General features: G+C 41.8%; 2 protein-coding genes across 3 annotated transcripts in view; one reads left to right on the forward strand and one right to left on the reverse strand.

Moving 5' to 3' along the window:
• The window catches only part of TRIL (TLR4 interactor with leucine rich repeats), a 113447-nt gene that overhangs the window by 79575 nt on the left and 6476 nt on the right, over positions 1-27396 (forward strand). The window lies entirely within an intron of this gene.
• CREB5 (cAMP responsive element binding protein 5) overlaps positions 23044-27396 on the reverse strand; it is a 381842-nt gene continuing 377489 nt past the window's right edge. Inside the window, exons 10-12 of one of the 2 annotated variants that reach the window (XM_064487485.1) lie at positions 25931-26039; positions 25350-25378; positions 24913-25042 (exon numbers count right to left, since the gene is read on the reverse strand). In XM_064487485.1, coding sequence (XP_064343555.1) covers positions 25374-25378; positions 25931-26039 — 114 coding nt within the window. In that variant the 3' untranslated portion in view covers positions 24913-25042; positions 25350-25373. Of the gene's footprint in view, positions 25043-25349; positions 25379-25930; positions 26040-27396 lie in introns of both variants that reach the window. The other variant, XM_064487484.1, reaches the window with a different exon arrangement.

The raw sequence follows: 27396 nt of genomic DNA on the forward strand, positions 1-27396 counted from the left end.
TTAGATAGCAGTTTAGAATTTATAACTTAACAACAACAAAAAATAAGGTTCAAGTTTGAAAGGGAATTTTTGATCCCCCTTCCCCATTTATGATTCTCCAGTTCAAGAAGGGCTGCATTTCTCTTCAGTTGTTCGTCTAAATCTGGACTTAAGATGGCTGTTTTCTAAGTAACAAGTCAGGGTTACTGTGTTTCATAGATGACAGACATCTGACTTACACAAGAAAGCCTGGAAAAGCCCCATGTGCTGTGTAGCCAGAGATCTGAATCTAGCCTTTTCTAGTACATCATTCATTTCAGGCCACTCTTAGAGTTAAGTGCAGTGACTATCTTCTGCTTCTTCTTTTTTTTTTTTTTAAACTCTTGTGATGTTTTGGTAAATTCCTAGCTACTATAATGTGTGTGTGTGTGTGTGTGTGTGTGTGTGATGGGAAGGGGGGCACGAGAAGACAGAGTAGCAGGGGAATAAGGAGGAAGAACTGGGGATGCAGAAAGCCTCTGCTTTGGGATATTACATATTCTCCTTTTCCACTGTCTTATTCACAGAGAGCTTCAAGAAGAATATTATTTAGTGGACTAAATCCCTCTTTTCTTTTTCAAAATCGGTCACAGTTATAGGAGACTGTCCTGTTTCATTATTGTTGAAACGTCATGTTTCTATTCTATGGTTTACTCTGTGTGCATGATACACACACACACACACGACTTTTCTTTCTCTTTGAATATCATCACTGTTGGCTGACAATGAAATTGTGAATAACATCCCATTCTTTGTTGCATCCCAATGTTCTGTCTTTGCAAAATTGATACCTCTATATAATGAAGATAATTCAGTGACAGCAGCGAACAATACCAATTACAATGCTTGGCATGAAAAGAATGTTATATCAGAAGAATACTTTGCAGGAAAATGACATTTCACATTAGAATTACTTGATTTGATTATGATGAAAAGAAAATGTTAATGTATCCCAATCAAATAGTAAGCAGTCAAAAGAAGTGAAACATGTAAAAGAATCTCAATTTTCAGATGAAATGTATTTGATTACTTCTCATTTGACGTTCTACTACCAGTTTAAATTTTGTTAATGAAATCTAAAATTATAGAACCTGTTAATCTTGTAGGTTAATCAAGGGAAAAATTTTAGTTCAAAACCTGAATAGGATGTAGTTGGTACTACCTTTCAGCATAAAAAGAATCCTTTCCACAGTGTTACTTCTAAGTGGGTTTGACAGAGGACTATTGATAACATCCATTTGTAAGAAATGGCCTTATTTCAAGACATGTAAGGAATGCACTAGTATGTGCATTATAATAATGTAATATGTAATATGAAAAAAAATAGTAACCCTTTTGTCCCGCACCTCTGATTTCTGGCCCTGCACAGAGTGGGCGTACACAAGAGTTAAGAAGGATGTAGTTTGTCCCCTAGAAGACACAATCCAGTGGCTCTTTTAAGAAAATGAAAGGAGTCTCCACGTAACCTAGTTGACATGTTGTTCAGTAAGTCTTTCTTAATAGCTTTCAAGAGATAACTTCCACTCAGCTCCAAAAGACTTTTTTACTAACTCTGAATTTCTGGGATTTGATGGATTAAAAAAATGTTTCTATAACACTTTCAGAAGCTGTTTAGGTTGAGAATTTTAAAACACCCTGGGTATGTGATCTGTTTACTCCTTATTGCCAGCTTTGTCTTGAATATCTCTTTATCCGCTATAGATTTTTTTTGCACTGTCTTCCTATGTAAAAGTGTCTTTGAGGACAGATGCCTTCCTAGCCATTCTAGAATCTTCAGTGCTGAATGACAGAATGAGCTCACACAGTTTAGAAACACGCTAAGAATCCATATTTTAAACAAAAATATTATAATTGAAAATACCATTTTTTAATACAAAGTAATAGAATTAAAGTCAAGTCATACTATAAATAAGAGTGGAAAGAAGAAAATTAAAATCCCTCATAATTCCACCCAAAATTCAGGGTTAAGCACTGTTATTGTTTTGACATATGAGTTATCTTGACATGTTTGTCTAGATATTTTTCTGTGGAGCTACATGCACTTTTTAAAAAGCAAAATATGCATTATACTATGCAGTCTAACCTACTTTTTCACTTAATATATCATGAGCCTCTTTGCTATGGATAAATACAGATGTCATTGCCATTTTAAAAGGCTTTAGAGCATTAGGCCATATAAATATATCAAAATTAATTCAATCAACTTTCCGTAATTAGCCATTTATGTTGTTTTCAGAGTTGGCTTTTTTTTTTTTTTTTGGTATAAAATACAATTTTAAAACAGTAACTTTGTGTCTCATCTCTCTCCAGAAAAGACCAGTTTCAAAAACTCCATATGAACAATCAAGAGGCCACTTGTAGGAGAGGGTACAGCTTAGTGGTAGAGTGCTTGCTTAGCATGTGCAAGTTCCTGGGTTCAGTTCCCAGTAACCCCATTTAAAAAAAGGAAATAAATAAATCTAATAACTTTCCCCCCAAAAAAAAGTAATGAAAAATTTTTAAATTAAAAAAAAATATTAAAAAGAGGCCATTTGTGGCCACATCATTATTCTTTTGTGTTAGATTGTACTAAGGATCTTTTTCCTAAGATGTATAGTCCTAAAGGAAATTTGGTTTCTTTAATGTTTGGAGTGTCGGGCAAAGAAATCATGGAACACATGGGTTCTGCTTGCATTCCTCCTGAGTTTGGGAACAAGACAGTCTGTCTATATAGAAAGCATGGCACTCAGCAGACTTACACCAAATGATCAGGAAATACTGACAGTTTAGGATTTCATTGAAACCCCATGTCACTCTAAGACAAAATCTATTTCTAACATCAATTATTTTGTTATGCAGGCAGCACTGATGAAGCTTAAGAAAAGCCTATTCTTTATTTAGAAACGATACCTGATGGATGTTAGGGACTTTTGAAAAGAATCGATGTTTGGCAGATGTCCAAATCACAAAACGATTGCTTAAAAAAAAAAATCAAGAAAGCCAAAAGAAAAATGAATGGCTAGAACATTCCACTAACTGCCTTTATTCTTTATCTCATCCCACAGGGCCTTGGAGGAACAACAGTACTGTTTTCCTCAGCTCTGCCCTTTCTGCTTATTTCCTGTCACACGAGATGTGATTTTTCAGTGGCCGTCTCCACTGTCAGTCACCTATGTCTGCTGGATCAAGAGACTGACATTAGCTAGAAATCTATGAATTAAAAAGCGTCCAAGACCTGCTCCCTGGGGATTGTGTGCCAAGAAGGGTACAAAAAGTAGGGGAAGTGATGGTCTCTAATCAGAGCTCTGTTCCTTGTGTACAGAAGGTTCTAGAAAGAACACAAGTGTTTCTGGGTGTCCCTGAGTGAACATAAATTTTCATGCTGCTATGGAATTTCTTATTTCTTTGACATCTCAGTGATAGGCTGAATTAAAACCCGGGGCCCTAAATGAACACCCAGCCTTCTGTGGGGTGGGCAGGGAGGCTGAGTTCCCTCTGCCTCGCTGCTCTCTGTCTCGCTGTCTCGTCACCTCCCGCTGACAGACTGCCTGGGATGTCAGGCCACATCTGGTTTACTACCATGAGCGTGATGACTGTAGCCCAGGGTTGCCTGAATAACATCTTTCTCTGTCATATTTTGATAGTTCCCTACTGTTTTTCTAACACAGATGAGGAAGGGTGAGCCTCTTAGGGGAAGTTACTATTTCTTTCCTGAGATGCTCAGTAAGGACGATGAATGTGGGCCAGGGTGGGGCTAGGACCCGGCTGAAGTCTTAGCCAGAGCCTGCGAGGGGACCCCGCCTACAAGCTGACAGAACACAAGGTCCCGGTCCAAGCTGTTCTGCAGATGTAAGCCATTACCTCCCAGTTCCAGCTGATCTGGCTTAGTGGATGAAATGGCATCTTTCCCTTAGGAACCTCCATTCCTGAAGTTTCACTCAAGAGATATGCTGTTTGTGATATTAGCGTGTCCGAGAAGACAGTTTTTTACCCCCAGTCCTTGGCTGACCTCCGATACGGGAGACATATCCTCAGTCCTCCTCTCTTTGCGCCGAGCAGGCTCCTGGGAGGGCAGGCTCCCTTCCTTGTCTGTGTGACCGCTTGTGTGCCCCGCAGAGCACGGTGACTTGGGTGGGGAGCCTGGCCTCGTGGCCCCGGGGGCGCGTGGGGAAGAGCTGATGTGGGCGGTGGGGCGGCCGGTGCAGTTATTTATTATTTCACTGAGTTGCTGCTGAGTGACTAGGGCTCCTAGCGTCCTAGCAGGCTGGCATCCATGGAACATATTTTTAACATGAATCGCAAAAGAAATAACAAAAATATGAAATGGCTAATTAGAGAGCCATTTCACAAAGGTCCTGCCTGATGACAAGTCTTGTGGTCAGTCTTGCCATTTGCTAATTTCCAAGTGGAGTGAAATCAGAGTCCGTGAATCCAGGACTCAAAGCTGGGGCTCAGGTTGGGTGGGGGTGGGGAAAGGAGACAGAAGACTGAGCTACTGAGTGTACCTCCCGGCGTTCATAGCGGATTGGGGGAGTCTGTTGCGCTGTGGAAAGCTCTGGTGGGCAGCACCTTAGTGTTTGGTGGGGGGGGGGGGTGGACCTTGTAGCCACATAGCAAGTGATTCTAACATCCTGTGCTAGTTTCTAAGACTAAACTAGTCCCTGCCTGATGTAAAACTCAATGCCTTTAGCCGATTTTTTTCCATCTTTCATATTAACCATGCATAAAAACTTGAGTGACTCTTTCCCTGAAGTGAAGTGAAATATTACAGTGTCCTCCGAGAGATTTTCAAAGCCTTCAAAGCAGGTAAGTGTGCTTCTGAGGCCACGTGAGTGGTGAATGCCCAAGTCTTTCTTAATCTGTGCGCGAGTATACTCTTGGAGCTTATAGCCAAGATGGAAAATGGACAGAAAATGTCTTCTCCATTATTTGACAGGTTAACACTTAAATAGCTCCTCACTCAGAAGTTGGGCACGGGGAAGACAACTCCCAGGGAGATTCCTTAGCTTCCACAGAAGATCTTTTAAGCGTTAGGGAGGAATATTATGAATTGCCGTATCGTTTGCCTTTGACCCACATAAAGGGAGAAGATCAATCCCAGAAGTGGAATGGAAGTACACACAGAACAGCAGAGAACACAAAGGGGCTTAGGTTTCTCTCTTATCTCGCTATTTGTGGGCCAACAAGATGACATCCTAAGTCATGTTAGGGTTCTGTTCCTCTCAGCATCATAGACTCACCTTAGAACCTCTGTATTTTGGTAAAGGCATCACTGCACAGAAATAACTATCCCCAAACTCAGTGGCTTAAACCAGTCATTTTATCTTGCTCACAGCTTCACAGGTCAGGCACTCAGGAAGGAATCCGCAGGGCCGTTCATCTCTGATCTGCGTGCAGTCAGCTGGGGCTGCTGGGGCTAGAGGGTGGGTCCCAAGGTGGTGCCTTCATTCATGTGTCTGGTACCTCTAGGACCCTGCACCTCTCTCCTCCCCCTCTTCCTCCTCCTCCTTTTTCTTTCTCTCTCTGTCTCTGTTTTTCTCAATCTGTCTCTTTCTCTCCATGTGGCATCTCATCCTCCAGGGTCTCTCATGTGGTTTGGCCTTTTCCCAGCATGGTGGGCTCACGGGGAGGCACACTTCTCACGTGGGGGCTGGTTTTCAAGAGGGAAGAAGTTAAAGAAGCCAAGCCAGTGAAGGCCTGTGCCTGGGACAACCTCAGTGTTACTTCCATGCACGTCTATTGATGGAAGCAGGCACAGGGCTCACCCACGTCCAGGGACTGTAGATATAGACTCCTTCTCTTAATGGGAGATGGCCAAGATCACAGTGCAGAGGGGCATGTGCGACGGGAGATATTGTTGTCACTGTAAGAAACTATAACCTGTCAGGGTGAAAAACACAAGTCTAAAGGCGGTGCTTAAGAAAGTTTCATTGTTGTTAAGACTTAACCTATAAAGTCTCCATTTTCCACCCTGGTATCCAGGGATGCAGTTCTGTCACAAACCCCACTTCCGTGGAATCTGTGCCTGTTGGGAATCTCCATGCAGGTCACCTCTGCTCAAGCACCTCCTCCTCTGTGAAGCCCCCCCGGGCAGATCTGTCGTGCCTGGGGCTCCAGCCCTGGCTCACGTCTGTTACGCCACCTGTCGGCCTGTTCTCGGGCTTCCTGTCCATCTTCACTGATAGACTATGAATTGAGCCAAGAGCTGTCTTATTTATTTCTATTATTTTTAACTGAGCTTTAAAAAAAATTTTTTTTAGTTCAGTTGAATTATTTTGATTGACTTAATAAATGAATAAATGTCACCCTGGTTCCAGAAACTTGGCCCTGTAACTTCACCAAAAGAACCAATAAAAGAAAAACATGAGGATAAGGCCAGGAAGACATTTTCCTACTTGGAATCGGGGGTGAACCAAGTCCACACCTTTTCCAGCTGATAACGCCACTGATAGGAGAGACATTAAAGAGCTGTGAATAGCAGCTAACTAGCCTATTTATTTCCAGAAAGTAGGATTTAATTAAACACATTCTCTACAACAGCTTTTACCAATCAGAGGATCAGAACTGCTCTGGGTGCCAAGTACAAGCTCTCGGGAGGAAATGATCTGGAAGAAAAATAATTTTCTCTACCTCAAAATAGGAGTAGGAAAAATATGAAAACAAATATTTTTGGTCTTATATTTAGTAATTTTAAAATTCCATTTCCAGCTCTCCAGCGTCTATTTCTTTCCTTCAGACTGAAAGTCATTTTTACTCGGGGGGGGGGGGGGGTTCTAATATGTTTTTGGTGTTTTAATCACATTCCTTCAGTTTATCACCTTTGAGGTCTGCCCAGTGTCTTGAATGAAGAGTTTATTTGCTAAATTGAGGAAAATGCAGACAAATGTTTGTGCTTGCTAGTTGGTAAGCAGATTGGGATGCCCAGGTCACAAGGACAAGCTGGCAATCTGCTCTGAGCCGAATGCCCTGCGGCTACATCTGTGGGAACACAAGAGGGTCTAACCCAAGAGGGGACTTACGGAGTGCCTGCCGACGTCAACGACATTTCACATGCTGATCTGGCAGAGACTTCTGGGCCAAAGCCAGCTGTTGGGTAGGAGCCAGAAAATGGCTGATTGGGAGAAAGTGACTCACTGAATCAAAGGGAGAGTAGCACCGTGAGGGCTGAATGCAAAGCAGGGAGCCCAGTTTGGCTGTCTGGAGGAGCACACCCATGTGGAGGGGGGTAGAGAGCTCTGCTGGACGCCTGGAATGGCTCTCCCAATGCAAAAATCAGTGCCCATCCCCAGGGAAATGGCCAGGAGCTGGGCTGTGCGTGTCCATCTAGGTGTGCTTTCCAGGGAGCTTGCAAATTACATGCTATTTACGTGATGGACTATTTCACTAACTGCCTCAGGAAGTTATATGAGAAAAGTGAAGGCCATAGGCGGCACAGCGTTCAACAAAATATTCTTGTATGTGGATTTCAGAGTCCTTGGGTGAAATTTTTGAGTTGGGGCCAGCTGTGTGTGCATGCGCCTGTGCATAAGTGTGTGTGTGTGTATAAGACAGACAGAGAGAGAGAGTAGGTGTGTATCTCTGACATTATTATATATATGACGTTGTGGCTTATACTCAAACACATCTCTGAGCTCTTCCTCGGTGCTAAGTAAACTGCGTGCTAAGCTGTGTGGGACTATTGAAAAGAGTAAAACGCAGAGCCCCTCCTGCAGATGCTGTCATCTAGTGGGAGAGACGACGCATATAAATATTGATGTGAAGCATATTGTGATATGTGCTGTGATAAGAATAAGATAAGGCACCATGAGAGGAGAAGAGAGGAGATGGATAGATGCACTTTAGTTGGGAATATCTTGGAAAGGCTTTGTGGAAGGTCAGGCAGTGGCCTGGGCTCAGAGGATGAGTGAGCTGGGCAGGCTCACCTGGGGTCAGGGGGTGCTCAGTGGCAGGATTCCTGGGAATCCATGTGGGCAGTCATCCAGGGAGAAGGTGCAGGCTTTGTGTGGGGAAAGGCATTACTGGGATGGTGGGGGCAGAGAGTGGGGTGGGGAGGAGAGTATAGAGGGTGTAGAAAGTTGGAAGGAAAAGGTGGTTGGAAGTGATAGTGTGGAATTCTATCCGGATGCATCAAGTTACTGAATCTGGACTTTGCTTGTTTCACGGTGAGGAGCTATTGAAGGTGTATGAGTTGGGGCAGGAGTGTGTGTGTGTGTGAGACTGTCTACGTGTGTATCTGTGGGCATGAGGGTAGGGGGGAGGGAGAGGAGGAGGTAGGAAGAGGAGCTCTGCTCTTTAAAAAGGAAGTGGGTTGGCAATTTGGGCGATGCAAGGGCGTGAATGGAGGCAGAGAGGCCAGTTAGCAGGGTCTCACAGTTTCCCAGCCCAGAGACAAAGAGATTTATCAGAAATGGTAAAGAGGAGGCAGATTCTGATTTATTATGAAGGCAACGTTGCCAGGGTTTGCCAAATAACTAGAACTAGGGGTCAGAGACAGGGGTGGAAATATATGAAATATGTGCAGGGGCTCCATGGCACCAAGCTGGTCTAGGGTAGGGAAGGAGAAGGAACCACTTTGTATATCCGTGTATCCATTTATTAATGCACATACCAAACTGTTACTGAGCATGTGCATGCATGGAGCTGGGGACTGGGCTGCAATGGAGGACTGAGACGGCTAAGGGGCCCCAGTGGCACTGGGAACTGGGGTCAGGAAATTGTGAAAGTCGTCAGCTTCTATGTTAGAGACTTGGGAGTTGGCCTCTAGAAGTGATCAGTGAATCCAGGGGCCTGAATCAAGGAGGAAGTTCACTAGTGGGAAGAAGGTCGCATAAGATTATCAGATCCTCCAATCCTCAAAGTTTCATTTAGTGTGACTTATATTTCTTTTGCTGAGAAAAAAAAATGGTATCTTTGCCGTGTATTCAAGAACACCTGTTCTTTGTTTTTATCCCCCCCCACCATGATCTCAATGCTATAGGCACGAATATTTAATCTTTTTAAAGTAAAGTCACCTAGGTTTAGTGCCTCTTGAACATAAATAAAGTTACAAGTGGCAACTAAGTAGAGAATCGCTTTTCAAGAAGGACATGGGGTGTTTGGGCTCTGCGCTGGCAGGAGCCCGCGCCTCTGGCATCGCTCCTGCAGGTCCGCTGCGCTGCCACCCCTGGGTTGTCTCCCCCGTCCTCCGAGATTGGCCTGATCGGGTTCACTAATGGTTGGGCTCTCCTTGGTATTTGCTTACATGACACGATCAGGACACACGTCTTAAATATTTCATCAGGTTTTAAGGATAGTTTTCATAACACGACATTGTGTGGCCTGCGGAGCAGACGAGGAGGGAGGAAGAAGGGTCCTGGCCTGTACTAAGTGACATCACTTTAATACACATTCTGATATTAAAATTTTGATTAACTTGATAACAAGACTGAGGTATTAAGATGTTGGTTTTCCCTGTATGGTAAAGCCATTAAAGCTCAGTGCGCTTTACTTAAGTGCGTCTTCCTTAGCTAAGTGTAATCGACTGCTGAGCGTAAAAATCATGCAGGCCTGCCCTGCGTCTTGGTTGCGCCTGGTTCGGGAGAACTGGGCATGGGCTAATTGCAGCGTTTGGCTGTTTGCATCCCAAAGTGGAGTTCAAATGCTTCTTATGATAAGTGAACACTTGGAAGGGAGTGGAAATGTATCCATTAGCTGAGAGAGCTGAATGCACTGTAGGATGCAAAAGAGCCACTGAATTTGATTATTCAGTGTTTTGTTATCTGAAACTATAAGTTAACAAGAATAAAATAACATGACCCTGAAGCCGACTTTTTATAAGCCTGAGAAGCTGCTGAGAAGCAGCTGAGAAGCAATACCACCAGAGAAACTGCCGGCATCCTTTTTGGTCTTTTCTAGGCTGCTAGCTGATTATAAAACGGTGTCTGCTTTGAAAAACATCTTCATATAAATGAATATATGAAAGTTTGCAACCAATTAAAATCACCATAGGAAACAGGTATTTCTACTTGACTATTTAAACAAACACCCTCAAGTTTTACCTTCGGCTAAATGGGCTCTAAGGATGAGAAGTCACGATTCTAGTTGGAAATATTTGCTGTATGTTTTTTTCCTCTGAAAACTCCTTGGTTCCTTTGGCCAGCTCTGTCTTCCTGATGGGTTCATCTCTTCTTAAATCATAGAGTTAAAATTTGGGTGGTCATCAGAATCACGTGGAGGGCTTGTTAAGCCACAAATCACTGGACCTCTCTCCCAAAGTTTCTGGTTTAAAAAGTCTAAAGTAGGGTCTGAGATTTTGCATTTCCTAGGGCTGGTGCCAGGACCACACTTTGAGAACTATAGTTTGCTGTTTTCTAAGATCTCCTAGTGGCTCTGAATAAGCCAATGACCTTAATGGGGATTTTCTGTCATGATAATCGATCAATCCAAAATAATGAGATCTTTCCTGATTTCCTATTAATCAGAGAACTATCTGATCTCTACCATAAAGTAGATATTTTTACAAGTACATTTATGTAGAGTTTCCAACAACATGAATGGACCTTGAGGTTATTATGCTAAGTGAGATAAGTCAAACAGAGGATGACAAATTCCATATATATCACTTATGGGTGAAATCTAAAAAAGCCAAACTCATCAAAAATAGAGATTGAAATGGTGGTGTCCAGGGGCTGGGGTAGGAGAAAAGGAGAGATGTGGTTTAAGGTGCAAACTTAAATCTAATGCACAGCATAGTGATTATGGACAGTAATATTGTATTATAATCATCAAACTTGATAAGAGATTAGATTGTAATTATTCCCACCATAAAAAAGAAATGTGATGTCACAGAGGTGCTAGCTACCACTGTAATGACAATCATTACAATAGGTAAACGTGCCAGATCAACATGGTGTGCACCTTAAATTTATACAATGTTATAAGCCAAACATATTTCAATTATACATAAATAAATATTTTGAAAGTAAAAAATAGTGGTAGAGCAATGTAATCTTAAACATTGGATTCCATTCTTAAGAAAAGGGCTAGTCAGCTGTTGCACTTCCTACTCATTCATTTTGTTTATCAGCAGAATGAGTCTGCTGCTTTACAAAAAAATTAACGTAGGCAATCAATATGGATAATATTTCCCCTTATTGTATACTGGAGGCTTAACTTAGAACCAAATGCTGTTATTTCATGAAAGGAAAGTCTGAGGCAAGTGTTGGGGTGCAGAGCAGAAAAGGAGCAGAAAGAAACTGAATTAGAAGTAAGCAGAGGAGGCTGTGTTTCGGAATGAATGAAACCTGTATCAGCACCAGTGAATGCATGTGGGCTTCTTAGACCCTTTGGTTCCCTTTCTGTTGCTTTCTTTCCTGACCAATGTCTCCATACCAAGCCCACCTGATGGAATAGGTCTACCTAAAGGAATTCTTTTCAAACTCTAACTGCTCATCAATGACCTGAGGTTCTTATCAAAATAAAGATTCTGGTTCATTAGGTCTGGGGTGGGGCCTGAGATTCTGCATTTCTAACCAGCTACCAGGTGATTCCAGTGCGGCTGGCCCCTGATCACCAGGGCGGGCTTTGCAGCCACGCACCAGCGCAGTCGTGCAGCGCATCCTGTCATTTAAGGTGAAGCCTTAAAGCATCACATTACTTTTTCTGATTTATCCTCTTATCTTATAGCCGTGCCATCAAATGTTTGGTTGGCTTGCGTGACTGCAACCATGTACTCAGCCAAGGGGATTAATGTTTCCCTCCTTTTGTTTCAGTGGTCCTGATGCTGCCCAGTATCTGGAGATGGTTTAGCAAATGCTCTCCTTTGCTATTTTTCAAATCTTTCTCTAAGGCAGGCACCATTTTTTTGTGCTAACTTGTTAATCTGATTTCATTTTTCAAGTGAATCTTGCTAACCAGTTTCTGGGTTTTGAAGTCAACTCTATTTTCTGAACCTTTCCCTCGATTCTGGGCCACAAAAGTCAAATAGGACAAAACAGGTGATGATCCTCATGGCTGTCTTTGGATTGCCAGGAGCCCCCAGCCTAGAAAATGGATGCTATCTGCTGATTCTTTTTTACAGGACATGCCAGCTTTCCTCATTTGCACAGTTTCAATCCTTTTCAATGCCTGATGTATATCTCTAACATCAGGACCGTTAAGTAAATTTTTATTGCGCACCTTATATATTTAAGGCACTGATGAGGTTCTCAGGTTGGTTGTAACTCAGGAGAGAAGCGTGGATGGAAGGGGAATTACTTTAGGTGAAGACAGAACTAGCGTGTTCTGCTGAGCAGTGAATCAGCAAGTAAGGAAGCAGTGCTGGTGTAAAGGCAACAGCCTTGCAAGAATCAGGGTTATCAGGGGTGGTTTCTTCCTCCTGATCTTTTCAGGATCCCCCCAACTCTCAGATTTTCAGTATCTGTATTAGGCAAAATAGATCTGGCTATTTCCACGGGTTTTGCAACTTTCAAAACCTTTTTCTACAGTCAACTCATTCAGCTTTTATAGTTTGTAGCCGGCACAGGGGAAGTTCAACTTTCTCAGTTTGAAGTCTTTTCTTCGCTTTTGAAAAATGAACATTTCCCAAGCATGGTGCTGGCCTTCGTGCAATGTCTCATGGACACCTTTTGAAATATATATTGTCGTCTTGATTTTACAGATGCAGTAGCTGAAGCCTTGAGAGGTTAATTTGCCAGGTTAAACAGCCAATGACAGGACCAGCATTCAGGCCTAGACTGACTTCAAATGTTGGCTTCAAATTGATTGTACTGACTCATGGGTTTTCTACACTTAGTAAGATTCATTTGAAAAGGAGGAAAAGGTAGAAAAGAGAGGGGAAGGGAGAGCCAGCAGAGACAGAATTTAAGGTGATCAAAGCAGATTCAGCTCCCGCCATGAGACGCAGATAGAATGGCTTTGCACAAGACATTTTTCTCTTGAAATTCTTTGTTCTCAGAGGCTGGAAGATGGCAAAAGAAAAAGAAACAATTTGGCCACCCCAGTTCAGCCAGTAAGCTTGGCTTATGGCTGGCAAAATATTCTGTTCGAGATGGAGTTATTTTGTGATGTTGTTCTTAAGGTAAGTGGACCATACTCCAAGACATACCTGGAGGAAAGAGCTATGCATAGAGGGACTTCATTTAATTTGTACAAGGGGATAAGCCTTAGCTTACCTTTAAATGAGAGCTAAGGAAGTAAGTATACACAGTTACCCAATGCCCTGAGCTCAATGCCATGGAAGCTTCTTACCCATTGTGGCAGATGCTGTTGGGCTGCCCAGCTGCCATCCATTCACCATATCGTCTTTGCAAAAAGGACGTTAGTGTGTTTGGATGGTGGCATGTCAGACCTCTGCAGGCCTTACCCAACATGGCACATTAGTTGGGAAGCGTGAGTCTAAGCAAGAATGATGATACAGTTCTCCACTACTGTAGCCTCTTTTAAAGCTAAGAGAGGCTAAATGACTTAAATTTGGCCAATGAAACACAACTGGGCTGGCCATGGGTAGGAATAGTGCAGGGACAATTACTGTTTTCCAAGTAAAAGAACAAAAAAGAATGTGCCTGGTACTGATCCTCCCCCTTTCTTTCTCCCTTGCCTGGGGATGTGCTCTTCTTGAGCTTCAGCAGCCATTTTGTGACTAAGAGGTGAGAGGCATCAGGGAGAGACCAAGAGTTCTGCAGAGCTGCTGGTGCTGACATCATTAAGTTTCCAGATCAGTGCCAAGAGCCCTATCTCCATATTTCCTATTGTGTAAGAAAAATAAATCTGTGTTTAAGGCGCTGGAAGTTGAGTTGTCTGTTATCTGTTATTTTCAGTCAAAAGTATTACGTATTTATTTTACTGTGCGCTGAAGGACACATAGGGAATGAAGGACATTAGAATTCTTTATCCATTCAACAAAATATTTTAAACAATTCCATTCCCAGGCAAGTATAATGCTAGTTTTGCAAACAATCCTTAAGAAGAACAACTTAAACAATGACTTATTGTCTGAAATAGGTGTGGATATCCTTCAATACATGCAGCTTGTAGGTCTAGGGAGCCACCTTGAAGGCATGTTCTAGTCTGGTAATGCCCTGGTGTGTGGAATGAGAATGAGCAGTGGCTAGGAACAGCACTTCACCTTTCCGGTGTCAGTACAGCAGAGACTTAGAGGGTTGAAGTCCTTCAAGTGGCTTCTCATGGCAGCATTAGGAATGGAGCGTTAGTGAGATCGCCATGGCTTCCAAGAAACTCACCTGAATTAACTCGAGTGAAAGGAGAGATTTATCTGAAGGACCTTGGACTATTTGATGGTAAAACCATGCTGTGGGGAGGGATGTGGTTGCAGTGAGCAATTAAGGACTACTTCAACAGGAAATGGCCATTTCCAGAGCTCTCTTTCTGCCCCTTGCTTCTGCTATTATGGCTTTATTTTTCTCTCTTGCAGCAGACTGAATTCCCTTCCCTGGCGGAAACTGGGCTCCTGGTAGCTCCCAAGTTTACATCTTTTAGATTGAGCTACCAGAGAGAGAGATTGACTCGCTAGGTCCCTTGTCCCGATGTCCAGTTGCTGGGGCTCATTGGGAGCCGGGGCCAGGCTGTTAGACTAAGAAGCTATGGTCAGAGGGCCAGGCCATCTATCTCCTGTGGGAGCCAGATGGGTAGACTGGGGGAAATTTCCAGAGAAGGGTGTGGTAGCAGTATTATGCAGAGTTCCTTAGGTAGTCAGTGCAGGAAAAAATCCTCACTTCATTCTGTAGGTTTATCCTGACAAAGGAAACAAGAAATGAACAGACAGCTGTGTTGATTTGAGGTCATATAGGAAATCAACAGACAATTTAGTAGGAAAATGAAGAACTATTAATTCTCACTCCAGGCTGTTATGTTCACTTGTTCTAGCCTTCTTTGATGCAATTCTCATTGCGTTCTGGGAGGCTTGTTGATAAGAGTTGCCCTATTTCCCTGTCACAAAGCCTTCTTTAGATAGTTACTGTCATACCTGGCGGGAGTGTGGGGTCAAGAGTGTTTCCTAACCTCATCCTGGACACATTATGCCAACATCCTTACAAACACAAACACACTGGAATCACCTATGGAGAATATAAGAAAAATACTGGAATGGTCTTTCTTGAAAAGTGTTAGTGTAATTAGTCAGTTTGTAAAATATGACAAGCAAAAATTTCTTCACTCTTGTTGATGGTTAATTTTTACATTTTTGGATCTTATGGCCTACAAGCTGAGCCAAAATATCCAGAAAATTTGTTGGCTTTGTAAAATTACTTTTATTTGATGGTTAATGAATATTCAATTTGTTTCAGTTCCAAGCTTTCAATAAAACAAGGATTCATTAGCCATTTGTTCATTCATCCAACAAATATTCGTTAACATCAACTCTGTGCCCAGCTTTGTGCTGTCTCCTCACTGTACTTTTTTCTCCTGGTACGTTTCCAGGATAAATGACTAGATTTCTCTGAGGTGGTTGTAGAAGTAACGATTGCTCTTTAGCAATCATTTTCTCCTCACTCCCTTTTTGGAAATCCTGCTCTGCCCCCAGAAGAAGGAGCTTTAGATCCTTGTAGCCCTCTTTCCCCAGACATAGTTGATGGTACCAGGGATAAAAGTCTGACCCCACATGGTCAATCAGATTCTCTCTCCTGAGAAATTGGGACAGAAAGACAGAAATGAAGTTGGTGTTGGGTGTTAGAGCTAAAAGACCACAGATATGCTGGGGATTGAGGCTGTCATTTTGGAGCACAAATTATGGCCCCACATCGAAGCAGTTAAGTGAGTATACAAATCAGTTTGCAGAGAGAGGGAGAGAGAGAGAGAGAAGCAGACATGGAGCAGAAGGAGAGACCATCTGGCCTCAGAGACCAAGACAAGCCAGAAAGATTAGCTATTTAATGTCTTTCCAGCATCATAATGGTAGTTGCTACCATACCTGTTTGGTACTGTACCATGGTTGGTCCATGAGCCACCTCTTACATCCTTCTAAGAAATTCACCTTCACTCAAGCCTACTTGACAGGGTTTCTCTTTCTTTAAGCAACACTCCCTGACTAGGAGGTGAATTGATGAAGGTCAAAGCCAGTGATAACAGTTGATCAAGGACTTATCCTGTGTAAATGCAATACAAACAATTATGTTTAGATACTCAGAACAATTTTCTTGTTATAAGAGTATTGAGGAATTAGAATATACTGTGAATATCAGATCTTCCTTTTTTATTTATTTAAAGGAACATGTAGGCAGATCTCTTTCTGAGCAAGAGCAAGTGACTTATGGGAGAATTTTCATAGCCCACTGGGTCTATGGTAGTAATGCAACATAGGTTTCAAGAGATTTATGAGGATTACTGACAGTTGCCACAGTTCAGCTTCAGTTGGTACAAGGAAACAGGATGTGAGCAAAGACAGTTTCTGACAACATGTAAGATGAAACTTAGTGGTTCCTGAAAGTATCATGACTTAATTTCCAGATTTAAATATAACCATTTTCAATAACAACAAGAAAAATTACAATAATAATAACAATAATGGTTTTGCTAGGTCTACCAGCTAAAAGACCATTTTTCAGGTGTTATCGTTTATCTAGCCTTTCAGTCATTCTGAAAAATCATCTGCAGTTGCCAAAAGTAAGTAGCTTCTGAAGTGGGCAAATCTAAGCTCAGACTCTATCTTTGTATTTTTAAAATCAGTATTTTTTCCCTCTTTTGTGGCCTAATTTTCATGCTTGTTCCACTAAAGTCAATGCTACTGCCATGGGAACAAGTCTCACAAAGTGTCTTGCTTTCGATTATTTTAAAAAGGGGGTCCATTGTGCTCCAGAATTTTATGATCTCAGAATGAAGATACTTGGGTCCCAAACCACAAGGCAGGTTGTCTTGCTAAGAAACGATTTTTCTTGGCTAAGAAAATATGTAATGCAGAATTAAAATGTGATCCAGTAACCAACCAACAATCAACCACAATAGCAAGTGTGAGATAAAAGGACATTATGAAGCCCCAGAGACAGCCAGGGATGAAAGGCAGGGTGGAGATTAGAGTTGTCTGTCCTCAAAGTATAAGTGTAGGATCGTAACAATTTTTTTAACCAATAGTAATGGCTTTAAAATCTCAAATGAGCATGGAATGGGTATTACAAAGACTCTCTTGGGAACCATGAGTGTACTGAGTGGTCTTAATGTAACAGATGGGATTGCCATTAGGACAGCAACCACCCCCCTACCCCAAATTGTTGTTTTGGTCCCAATTTCAAATATCCTGCCCAGTGTCAGGCTATGTATCAGATAACACGCCCTAGGACTTGGTTTTAAAATCTGACTCCTTATGGGCACGGAACCAGGTAGATGGGTTGGAATGTTCTGAGAACAAGGGAAAAGGCAGAAAAGAAACAATAGATCATCTGTTCACTGTGTGCCCATTGTGCATCCACTGGTCTAGATCTTGGGTCCCAAGGGCAAACAAAGTAGAAAATGCCCTTGGTCTTGTGGAACTTACATTCTACCTGGGTGGGGGAGACAGACTAAACAACAACTAAATATAAATTAGGTTAGACAGTGGTAAATGCTATAGAAAGTGTAGTCTGGGCAAGGCAGAGGTGAATGAAGAGTGAGGATGATATAATTTTATAAAGGGTGGTCAGGAAAGGCTTAACCAATAAGGAGACAGATGGAAAAGTGAGCTCTTCTGACATTTCAGGGAAGAATATTCTGGATAGAGGGAATGAACAATGTGTGAAAAGGCTTTCTGGTGGAGACTGCGAGGATTGTGTGAGGAACCTCAAAGATGTTAGTGGAGCTGGAGAGGTCTGATGGGGGAAGGAATATGGTACGAGATGAGCTCAGGGAATGAACAGGGTGAAGTCAGGTAGGACTTTTATAGAACTTGATAGTAAAGGATTTGGCTTTTGCTGTGAATGAGTGGAAAAGTCCTTGCAGGGTTTCAAGGTGGGGAGGAAGATGGTCTGACTTCCATTTTCAAAGGGTCTCTGTGGCTGCCAGTTGGAAGAGTACAGCAATGATCCAGATGAGAGATGCTGGTAGTTTGGACAGAACTGTAATAGTTAAATTAGTGATAAAGGATGGTCGGATTCTGGCCATGCTGATGGATCAGACTGAATGTAAGAAAAAGAAGAGAGTGACTAAAAAAAATAATAAAAGAATAAAGAAGAGGAAGGCAGGCAGGCAGAAGAGGAAGGTGGGGCAATGTCTACAAGGGTCCATGCATACAGGGGCTAAGACCATCTTTAGGACTTTTCTGGAGGTCAAGCAAAGAACTCCAGGATATAACTGCCTGACTAGTTTGCATGTAATTCTTGGTTCCTAGACACAACTTAAACGTGAATTTACATTAGTTGCATTTCTTGACTGTTAAAATCTGCCAATTCCACAGTGAAGTTTAGTTGTGTGGCCAACCCGCTGTGATGAATGTGTTAGACTTTTGGCCTCAGTTGGGAAGTTGGATGGAAGAGGCAGTGGGAGGGCAGTTATGGTCTGGGAAGGAGAAAAATCTTACCTGCTTTTGTCCCTAGGTGATGGTCAGCCTTGGTTTATGAGGCATGAATGAGATCTTATGCAGAATAGATGTCATTATCCCCAAACCCAAATTTCATCATACAAAGGGTACGTCTATTATTTGCATTTGAGTGCTTTATTATATTGGAATTGCAGTGATATTATTAACATTTGTACAAATGCACAAAATCTTGTCTCTTCTTGCTAGAAAGAGATGTAAAAATCTGACCTAGTTGAACAGTATTAATGAACTCATTGTCCATTGGTAACAATAAATGTGTTCACGATGCAACAAAAAGCTTAACATAAAATTAAACATATTAAATGCTGCAGCAAGTATTTACACGTATGTACCCCCCAATTTTTTTCTCCTTCCAATAAGGAAGGTGGTTGCTTTACAAATAGACAGACAAACACAAATGCTTTGCTGTTTACAATTACAAACAACCCCCCCCCCCCAGTCCAGAACGTAAAGTGACAGCACCTTTTTTGAGGACTTCCTTAGTTAACACTTACTTTTGCACAATGCTAAACTTTTTTTCTTTTAGTTCTATTTTTGGACAATATTTATATTCCAATTGTCCTAGAACACTGTGTTTGAGCCACGTTTCTGGGTCTTTTGAGAAGATCCCAAACCCCATGTCCTCTCCAGGGAGGACATTTCAAGCTTATCTTTTCTCCAAGACAAACCTCAAAGGCAGAACTTCTCTCTCTATGAGGCAAGTGTGATTTAGCAGAACGTAGAAGGAAAGAGGGCGAGCAGGTCTTCCATTCTACTGGCTGGTGGTGGGGACGGGTCGCTTCGCGGACTCCCCCTCCACTGCAGCACTGCTGACACCCTTCACCAGCTCCTGTAGCATCTACAGTCTTAGTACCCTAAAGGAGCAAACTAAACTCGAGTGACCTTATTGTGCATAAGATTTAAATGATGTATTTAAAGCTAATTTATTCAGGTTCCACATTCTTAGTCCTGAGGCTAAAATGATTCAGTTTTTGAAAAAAAAATCCTATAACATTCTCTCATATGAAACTCAATGTAAGAAAATCTTAAATGGCTTAAGAAGAGCTTTCTAAATCCTGGCTTCTAATGAGCTAGATATTGTAAGTTGGTCTAAATCTAACAGCTGATAATTATTGATTCCCGCTCTGATGATAAGCTTGGAAAGGTATCAGAGTGCCACTTAAGAATATTAATCTTTTAACAAATGCTGGCAATTTGGCCTTACCCCCCTCTTCAACTTGTGGTTAAATAGCTTTTTCAAAAAATAGACAATTTATAAGGAAAAAAATATATAAACACTCTTTAAGCAATTTGGCTATAAGCATTACATCACTGAAAAACTTCACAAGAAATAGTAAAATATTTTGAATGGACATACACTTTTTTATTTTCACAACATGATGAGCTAGGGTTTTTTTTTCTTCCTTTGTTTTGGTATTGAATTTTGCTTGTAAGTTTATTGCTTCAGTGTCTTCTTGTCCTTTCTTAGATTATAATTGTCAAAGAGAGGTGCTGTCCCTAATTATGGTACAAGGCAACATAGTATTTCTGAGACCTAGGAATGAAATAGTTAGGGCCACTGTTTTTTCAGCAGCCCAGAGAGACGAAGGTGAAGACAACAGTCCCACGTGCACCATGATGCACAGACGAGTAAGTCTCCTGGCTCATTCAGGACACTTTGGTTTGAAGGATGAGATAGAAAATTCTTAAACGTAGCATAGCTGTTGCCTCGCATCTGTTGCATAATATATATTTTTTAAAAAGCATGCTATGAATAAAGGGGTAAAGAGTATAAACTGGCTCTTCTCCTTGGCATTCCTGTAGCAGGCTTCACCTAGGCAGACGTGAGAAACGTGTCTTGGCTATGCGACCTGTGAACGCACGCAAAGGTACCTGGTGCAAATACTCTGTAAAGTATTTTTAAACGATGCAGCTCGGAGCCTTAGAGGAAGCGTGGGGGAGTTGGGAAGGGGAGATCGAAGGCAGGTTTGAGGACAGGGAGGAGGTTCAAAAGAGAACAAGAGAAACTGATGGGTTAGAAACGCTAAAGTGCAATTTCAAAATATAAATTATTTTCAAAGCAGAAGAGAGATTCTAAGTTACGATTGTTCGCATAGGCACGGTTTTATTCCAATTTAAATGGGTTCTTCCCTTTCCCTTCTCAGATATACTGCATAATGGAACTTGGATGGCTTAAAGCTACTGCACATTGTTTGGGAAGAGACAAGAAGAGCACGAAGGAAGCTAAATAGTGCAAGGCATTCTAGGAAGGTGGGGTGGGTGGAGAGAAGCAGAGATGAAGTTGTTCTTACACTTTTACAAGAAAGCTGTTCCAGTTATAGTTACTGATTCCCTTTAGCTGAACTCTGCTTCCTAAAGGAAACAGCTAACTTTAAAAATGAAAAGAGATAGATGTTTCAAAACTGTTCCAAACATAGATTAAAAAATAACTCACAGAGCAATAAAAAAAAAATCCTTGAAATTTCTATGCATAGAGATCTAAACAAACATTTCCACCAAATGATGGAGAATAGCCATTTGAAACCCTGAAAAAGGAAGATACACACGACTAGAATTGTTTATTATGAACTAATACTTTAAAAACAAGTAGATTCTATAGAAGAATATTGTTCAAATGGAATGTTTAAAATAACATTTATTAATAAATATCTTATAAAATTCTAAATTAATAGATTCCTGTTCAGATTTTGCTTTGGTCCTTGAATTCCACTGTATACACACATACATACATATATATATTTTTAGATGGTTTTTATTAACCAGAAAGAAGCACATTCTATCCTAACTGGATGGCTAGTTTTCTAGCAGTTACAGATGCTTAAAACCTCCCCCAGCAAAAGGCTGGTCTTTTATCGCAGCTGGTTGAAGATCTGAATGACAAACTCAACTAACACACTAAAATTTACTTAGCCAACAGGCCACAACCACCTGAACATTCGCCACGGATGCCCCTCGGATTCAGAACAAGCACTGAGTTTGATTTCATTGAACGAATAGGCTCCAAAGAGCAACTACTCCGAGTGAGTCCCCTAATTACAAGCATGCACGCAGTGACTGCAAACAGATTGCTCGTCCCCACAGGCCGTGAGAAGGCCGCCTAGCACACGCTGACGGGGGGGGGAGTGGGGCGGTGAGGGAAGTGTAAAGGGAAAGCCTCTGGCCTCACGCCGGGCGCGCGGGCGCATGCATCCGCGGGCAGGATCTGCACTCTACCTGTCCCGGCATACGCTGAGAAGTATCTTCAGGAGAAACAATTAAGATGTGAACGCCTCAGTTTAGGTGAGGACTCCCCTGGTGGAAGCGCTATCAGGTGTACCCATCTGGGCTGCTGACTCGCTCACGGGAGGCGGGGGTGGGGCCGTCGCCAGGCAGGCTGGCAGCGACTGCAGAGGCAGATCCTGCCCCAAAGGCCCCCGTGTGCGTGGGCGAGGCAGCGCCGCCGGCCCTTCCCTCCTCAGGGCGGGGGCCCTGACGGTCACTGCCATTGACTGGGGACAGCTGGATGGATGACCCAGTGACTGAGCGGGAGAGGAGAACGGGACAGAAAGCGATGTTTCCCCGGACTGGCAAAAAAGTGTGGGACAAGAAGGAGGGAATTTCAGGCAGACGGCTTATTCTACGGTAGGGTGACAGTTAGGCCTTCGTGCGAAATAATTCATATTGATAAGCTGAGCGCTGGATTTGATCAATGAGCCTTTCTGTCCAAGATTTCAAGACGCTCTGACAACTCGCTGGCATCTTCCATTTATTGTATTTCCACACTGCTAATGAACATACCTAAAGCCCCGAGTATAACAAGAAGACAGTTTATTCTAATTATACGTTGAGGCCCGTTTGCTAACGTGTGTGTGTGGTTGGTTTGCCTGCTTAGCATAAAAAACAGACATAATTGAGCTATACATAATGCACGTCAGTCAAACTGTCAGGTTGCTGAATTAAGAAAACTTGGGCAAGTTCTTAACTGCAGAGGCTTTCGGTTTAACAACTAAATATTTCAATCAAGAGGTGGAACAGAAGTAAATTAAACCATCATTTTAGTGACAGCCCACTCCTTGGACATTCTGATATCACCAGTGGATTTTTTAAAAATCCATTTCATTAAGTGCTATGCATGCAGTAAAGAATTTTTCACTTAAAGAAAAAAAGTAAAAATTTAAAAAACCCAAACAAATATTTCAATGAGCTCTTTCTCCTTTTTAGGGGGACACATAAATGGTCCTAGGAAGGAGTTTTGAAAAAATTATTTTTGATTTCGAAATAGAGACAAGAATATTAACTGCTTTTTTAGTAGCTAAATCTTAAACTTCTTAGAAAACCAGCTAGGTTAAACCATTCAGCGATTACGGCTGGGATTCAAAACAAAACAAAACAACTATGAATTCAGTATTTAAAATACTTAAAATGATATGTTTGTCTAAAATATAATAGAAAATCCTTTTCATTTGCATTTTTTTCTTTTTTCTCTTTTCTCTTTTTTTTTTTGCTTTTGCTTTTGTTTTGATTTTTTTAGACCATATATCCAAGTTTTGAGAAACTCAAAACTTTCTTTTGAAAGCACTGCATACATGAAAAGATTGTTGATAAATACTGATTTAAAAAGTAAGTTATTGGATAAAACTGAAACTAGTTATAAAAACCATGCTTCAGGACACTTATATTTTCTTTTTCTTCTCCAAAATAGATTATTACACTATAGTGAGAGAAAAAAACACATCCTTCCCTTTTCTGAACTCTTATAAAAGCTACACCATTTGTAAAATACTATTCTTTTAAATCTCATAATCCCTCTCTTTCACACACACACACACACACACACACACACACACACACACACTCTCGTGTTCAGAGGTCAAGCATTCAAATGGAGATGAAACACCAGCACCTGCCTAGACTGCTACAGAAAAACATTAGCCCCTGTTACTTGCGAGATGCGATTTTAAAACCTTAGCACAGTAGAATGGCTTGTTTCAAGGAGGCACAACTGTGGTTGGGGACTGTCTGCTTTTTATAATGGGCAAGTCCACGAAAGCTGCTGAAAATATAAATCAGAATTATTCAGAAGAGTGGAGTAGCCCTACCATGGGATTCTTTCAGCAGCCAAAGAGCGCTTTACCTGTTGTGGGAGGGCTGAAAGCACCCCTATGGAAACATTAGGTTTTCTTTCTCTCTTTGTTCCTCCAGTAGTTCGTCTACTTTCACCCACCAGAACAGCAAAGCTGGTTCCATAGGCTTAAGAAAAAAAATAATAATAAATCTTAGGCTATTAGCAGCTGACGACTGAACAATGTAATCTGTGTAGTGAATAGAGCCCTTCTGAATTATTATATAGTACATGAATTTTCAACATTATAGACAGGCCATATAAAACCAGTTGTAATTCGAGGGTGTGATGTTATAGCCCCGCATTATAATTTGGACTTTCACAATTGAGGCTTACAAAGCTCCCTTCCCTAGTGTCTCCACAGCTGGTATTCAACAGTGCTTCACCTATGGCTAAGCCACCTTTTATTTGCCCTGATTATTAAAAACATTAAATCAGGCCCATTAAACATCTCCTGGTTACTATTTTGCAAAAAGTAGGAGTCGAATGAACTCCAGTTGTAGGTCACAGGCAAGGGAAGCCATGGCTAGGTCCACATTAGCTTTCTTTTTTTTCCTTTAAACATTATTTTCTTCTTTACATGCAATGCTAAAGGGGGAGAAATAAAACAGAAGAAAGTAAAAATAAAGAGTAAACAGGGAGCCCAGGTAAAAGTGGAAATGGAAAGGAAAATTGGGCATTTGAGGAAGTGGACCAAGAGGAGGAGGAGAGGTGATGAGATGCTTGGTGGTTTTATTTGGACATCAATGGATCTTGCACGTTTTTATAGTAAGAGAAGCACAGTTGTGGAAAAGGTTCTGTGTTTATCTGGGATTCTGGTGACATCACAGCACAAACTCAACATGAGTTATGGCATCATCAGACTTCTCCCCCAGTTCCCCTGCAATCTGTTTATTGGACATCTAGGTAAGCCTCATTTTGGCTAAAAGCTGCGGTTTAACAGGATTCAACGTTTCAGGCAAAGGGTTGGACTGATAAGAATGAAACCATGACTATATACAGAAAGAGTTCAGTTTATAAACAAGTAACTGGTACCAGAAAATCGGAGAAAAGCACCAAAGCATTTCCCAAGCTGATAGATTATTAATTGCATAACTCCCTTTTTTTCTTATATAACTAAGTATAAAAGACAACATTTCCATAATAACTATAAAAATGAAAGCCAGTCTGTGAAGGGCTGAGGAGTCTTTCAGGTCTGAGTTAGTTCTAAAAATGCCCTTAAACAAAAGGACGCAGGATATGCGACAGCTCTTCTTGGAGGCAAGGTCTGACCGGCAGGCTTTAGAGAATGGGATTCAGGTCTGTTCTGTGAGTGGTGAGCTGACTGAGGGTGGAGCTTCCCACCACTTCGCTGACCGCGGAGGAAGTGGTGATGGTGTTATGCTGGATGACTTGCTGCTGAGAGCACGTGGGGACGGGACTGGCAGGAGGGCTGCTCTCTGGACCTAGGGAGAAACACACACGCACACCAATATAGCTCTCTCCTGGGTGGACTTGAGGACTACTCAAAAAAACATTCCTAGGTGTTTACTAGAAATAGAAGCACTTCGCATATATTTTCTCCCAGGGTTAATTTCAAAATTGATTTTAAACTGTCATCACAAAGCTATGCCTTCCCAGTTTATAGCTACAAGCAAAGCCATGCTTTCAAGATCAGCAACGTGATTTGATGTGGTTGAGTCCTGGTGTGTGAACTCTCCATCTTGTCTTTTCAAATAGCCATCCATATATCAAATGTGGAAAAATACTCACATGTGGTGGGAGAATCTGTGTTGCTCAATCTAAAAAATTATTTGAAAAGAAATTCACCTTCAGCCATGAGTCCCTGCTCCTCCCACCGCCCCCTACTCAATTAGCATTTAACCTACTGACACTCTAGGTGCAGATATTGAGATCTAGAAAAAGGGATCCACTTTACAAACTGGTAAACTGAGACAAGGTCGCTAGCTTTTCAACCTGGTGAATACCAGGCAGCATATCCTGACGTACTGGATAGGATGCACCCAAAGACCGTTTCCTAGCCCACAGATTTCTCTGGAAGACTGCTAGCCCACTGGTAACTGGCTGCAGAATTGGAATTTGATAGGATTTTACAATGGCAAATGCCAGGGAAGGTCTAGCCGGAAATTACCAGGAGGTGGTGGGCATGTGATGAACAGGGGTCAGAACAGAACTCCCTCCGGTGCTGAAGTCTGGCCACCACACAAGAATTCTAGTGTGATATCCACCTGGGTATACATTCTACACTTTACTTTTGTTCTTTCAATAAAATCCAATGTGAAATTAGCGGCAAAAAACTGGACACCAAAAACAGCAAAAAATCAATGACTTACTTAGATATCCTTGCGATTCTTTCTGCATGGCTGTTATGGGGCAATCTTTATGCGTTAACAACAACTGTTTCAGCTGTGCCACCTCATTTTTCAACATGGACACTTCATTCTGGAAAGAGATGTATCAAAGCCATGTTAAGAAGACCAGAGAACACAACCCTGGGGCCCCGTGCACTTTCAGCAGTGAAACTGGCACACTTCTGTTATGTCTGAATGACGTTGATAATATTATTTAATAGGATTCACCTGAAAATTTGTAGCTTGCCTTCAGTTTGGCCCTCATGTTTACCAGGGGCTTTCTGAAGAGACTAAGTTTTAACTCAAGAGCTGAATCCCATTAGAAGCCCAGAGTTCAGGTGGTGAACTGTGGTCCAGGTTACTTGGATGGAACTCTCAATTTGACATTTACAGGGTGACTCTGGGCAGGTAACATACCCCAGCCAAGCTCCAGCATCCTTCTTTATTAGGGGGGGATGAAAATAGTACAAAGTTCTTTGAGTTGTTGTGAGGATTAAATGAGGTAATAGATGCAAAACATTCAGAACAATGCCTAGCACACCCTAAGCACTCAATAATACATTTAGCTATCATAATAATCGTCTTTACACCATCTTACAAGCTCAGGTTAACACTGATCATGAGCAGAAGGTGAACATGAGGCATTGGGAAGACTTGTGCAGCAGAAGGAGCGGCTTCAGACTGAAATGCCCTCAGAGTAAGCCAACTCATCTACGATGGATTTCCCAAAAGAAGTTCTTAATGGGCTATAGCTCAACAGAGTATGTCCCTCGGCCTGATGCCACTTGGTAGAAGGCTAGGAAGCAAATGTTGGTCTTCTACTGGTGGGATCAGGTCAGCCCAGCCAGACAAAGGGCAGTAGAGATTGGGGCCAAGATTGAATTAATTTGATGGGCTCATTAACTAGTTGGGCTAATTTCAATCTATAAACTCTTTCCTCCCTTTAATATTAGGTTGTGGATTGTGTGCGAGTTTAAAAAATTTACTTAGATAAGTGCCTCAAATCTCCACTTTATATAGTAATTGGCAAAGTGAGGTTCATAGCTTTGTGGAATAATGTACGTGGCACCATTGTCTACAAATACAGTTGAGCCTTGGACAGCATGGGTCTGAACCGTGCAGATCCAATCACATGTGGATTTTTTCAATAGATACAGTACAATATGATTAGCAGTTGGTTGAATCTGAGGATGTGGGACCATGGATACAAAGGGCTGACTCTGGGACTTGAGCATCAGCAGATGGTGGTATCTGAGGCCAGTCTTGGAACCAATCCCCTGCTGATACTAAGGGACAGCTGTATAAATGTAGAATATAGATGGTTCCAAGGTACTTCCACCTGATAAAATAAACTTTAAATGCAGCACTGTCTCAAATAAGCCATTTTACAATTGTGATAAATAATACCCTCACTCTGGCCAATGTTCATTTGTGGCTGCCAGGCATTC

This window comes from Camelus dromedarius, chromosome 7 (genome assembly GCF_036321535.1).
Source record: "Camelus dromedarius isolate mCamDro1 chromosome 7, mCamDro1.pat, whole genome shotgun sequence".
Classification (NCBI taxonomy): Eukaryota; Metazoa; Chordata; class Mammalia; order Artiodactyla; family Camelidae; genus Camelus; species Camelus dromedarius.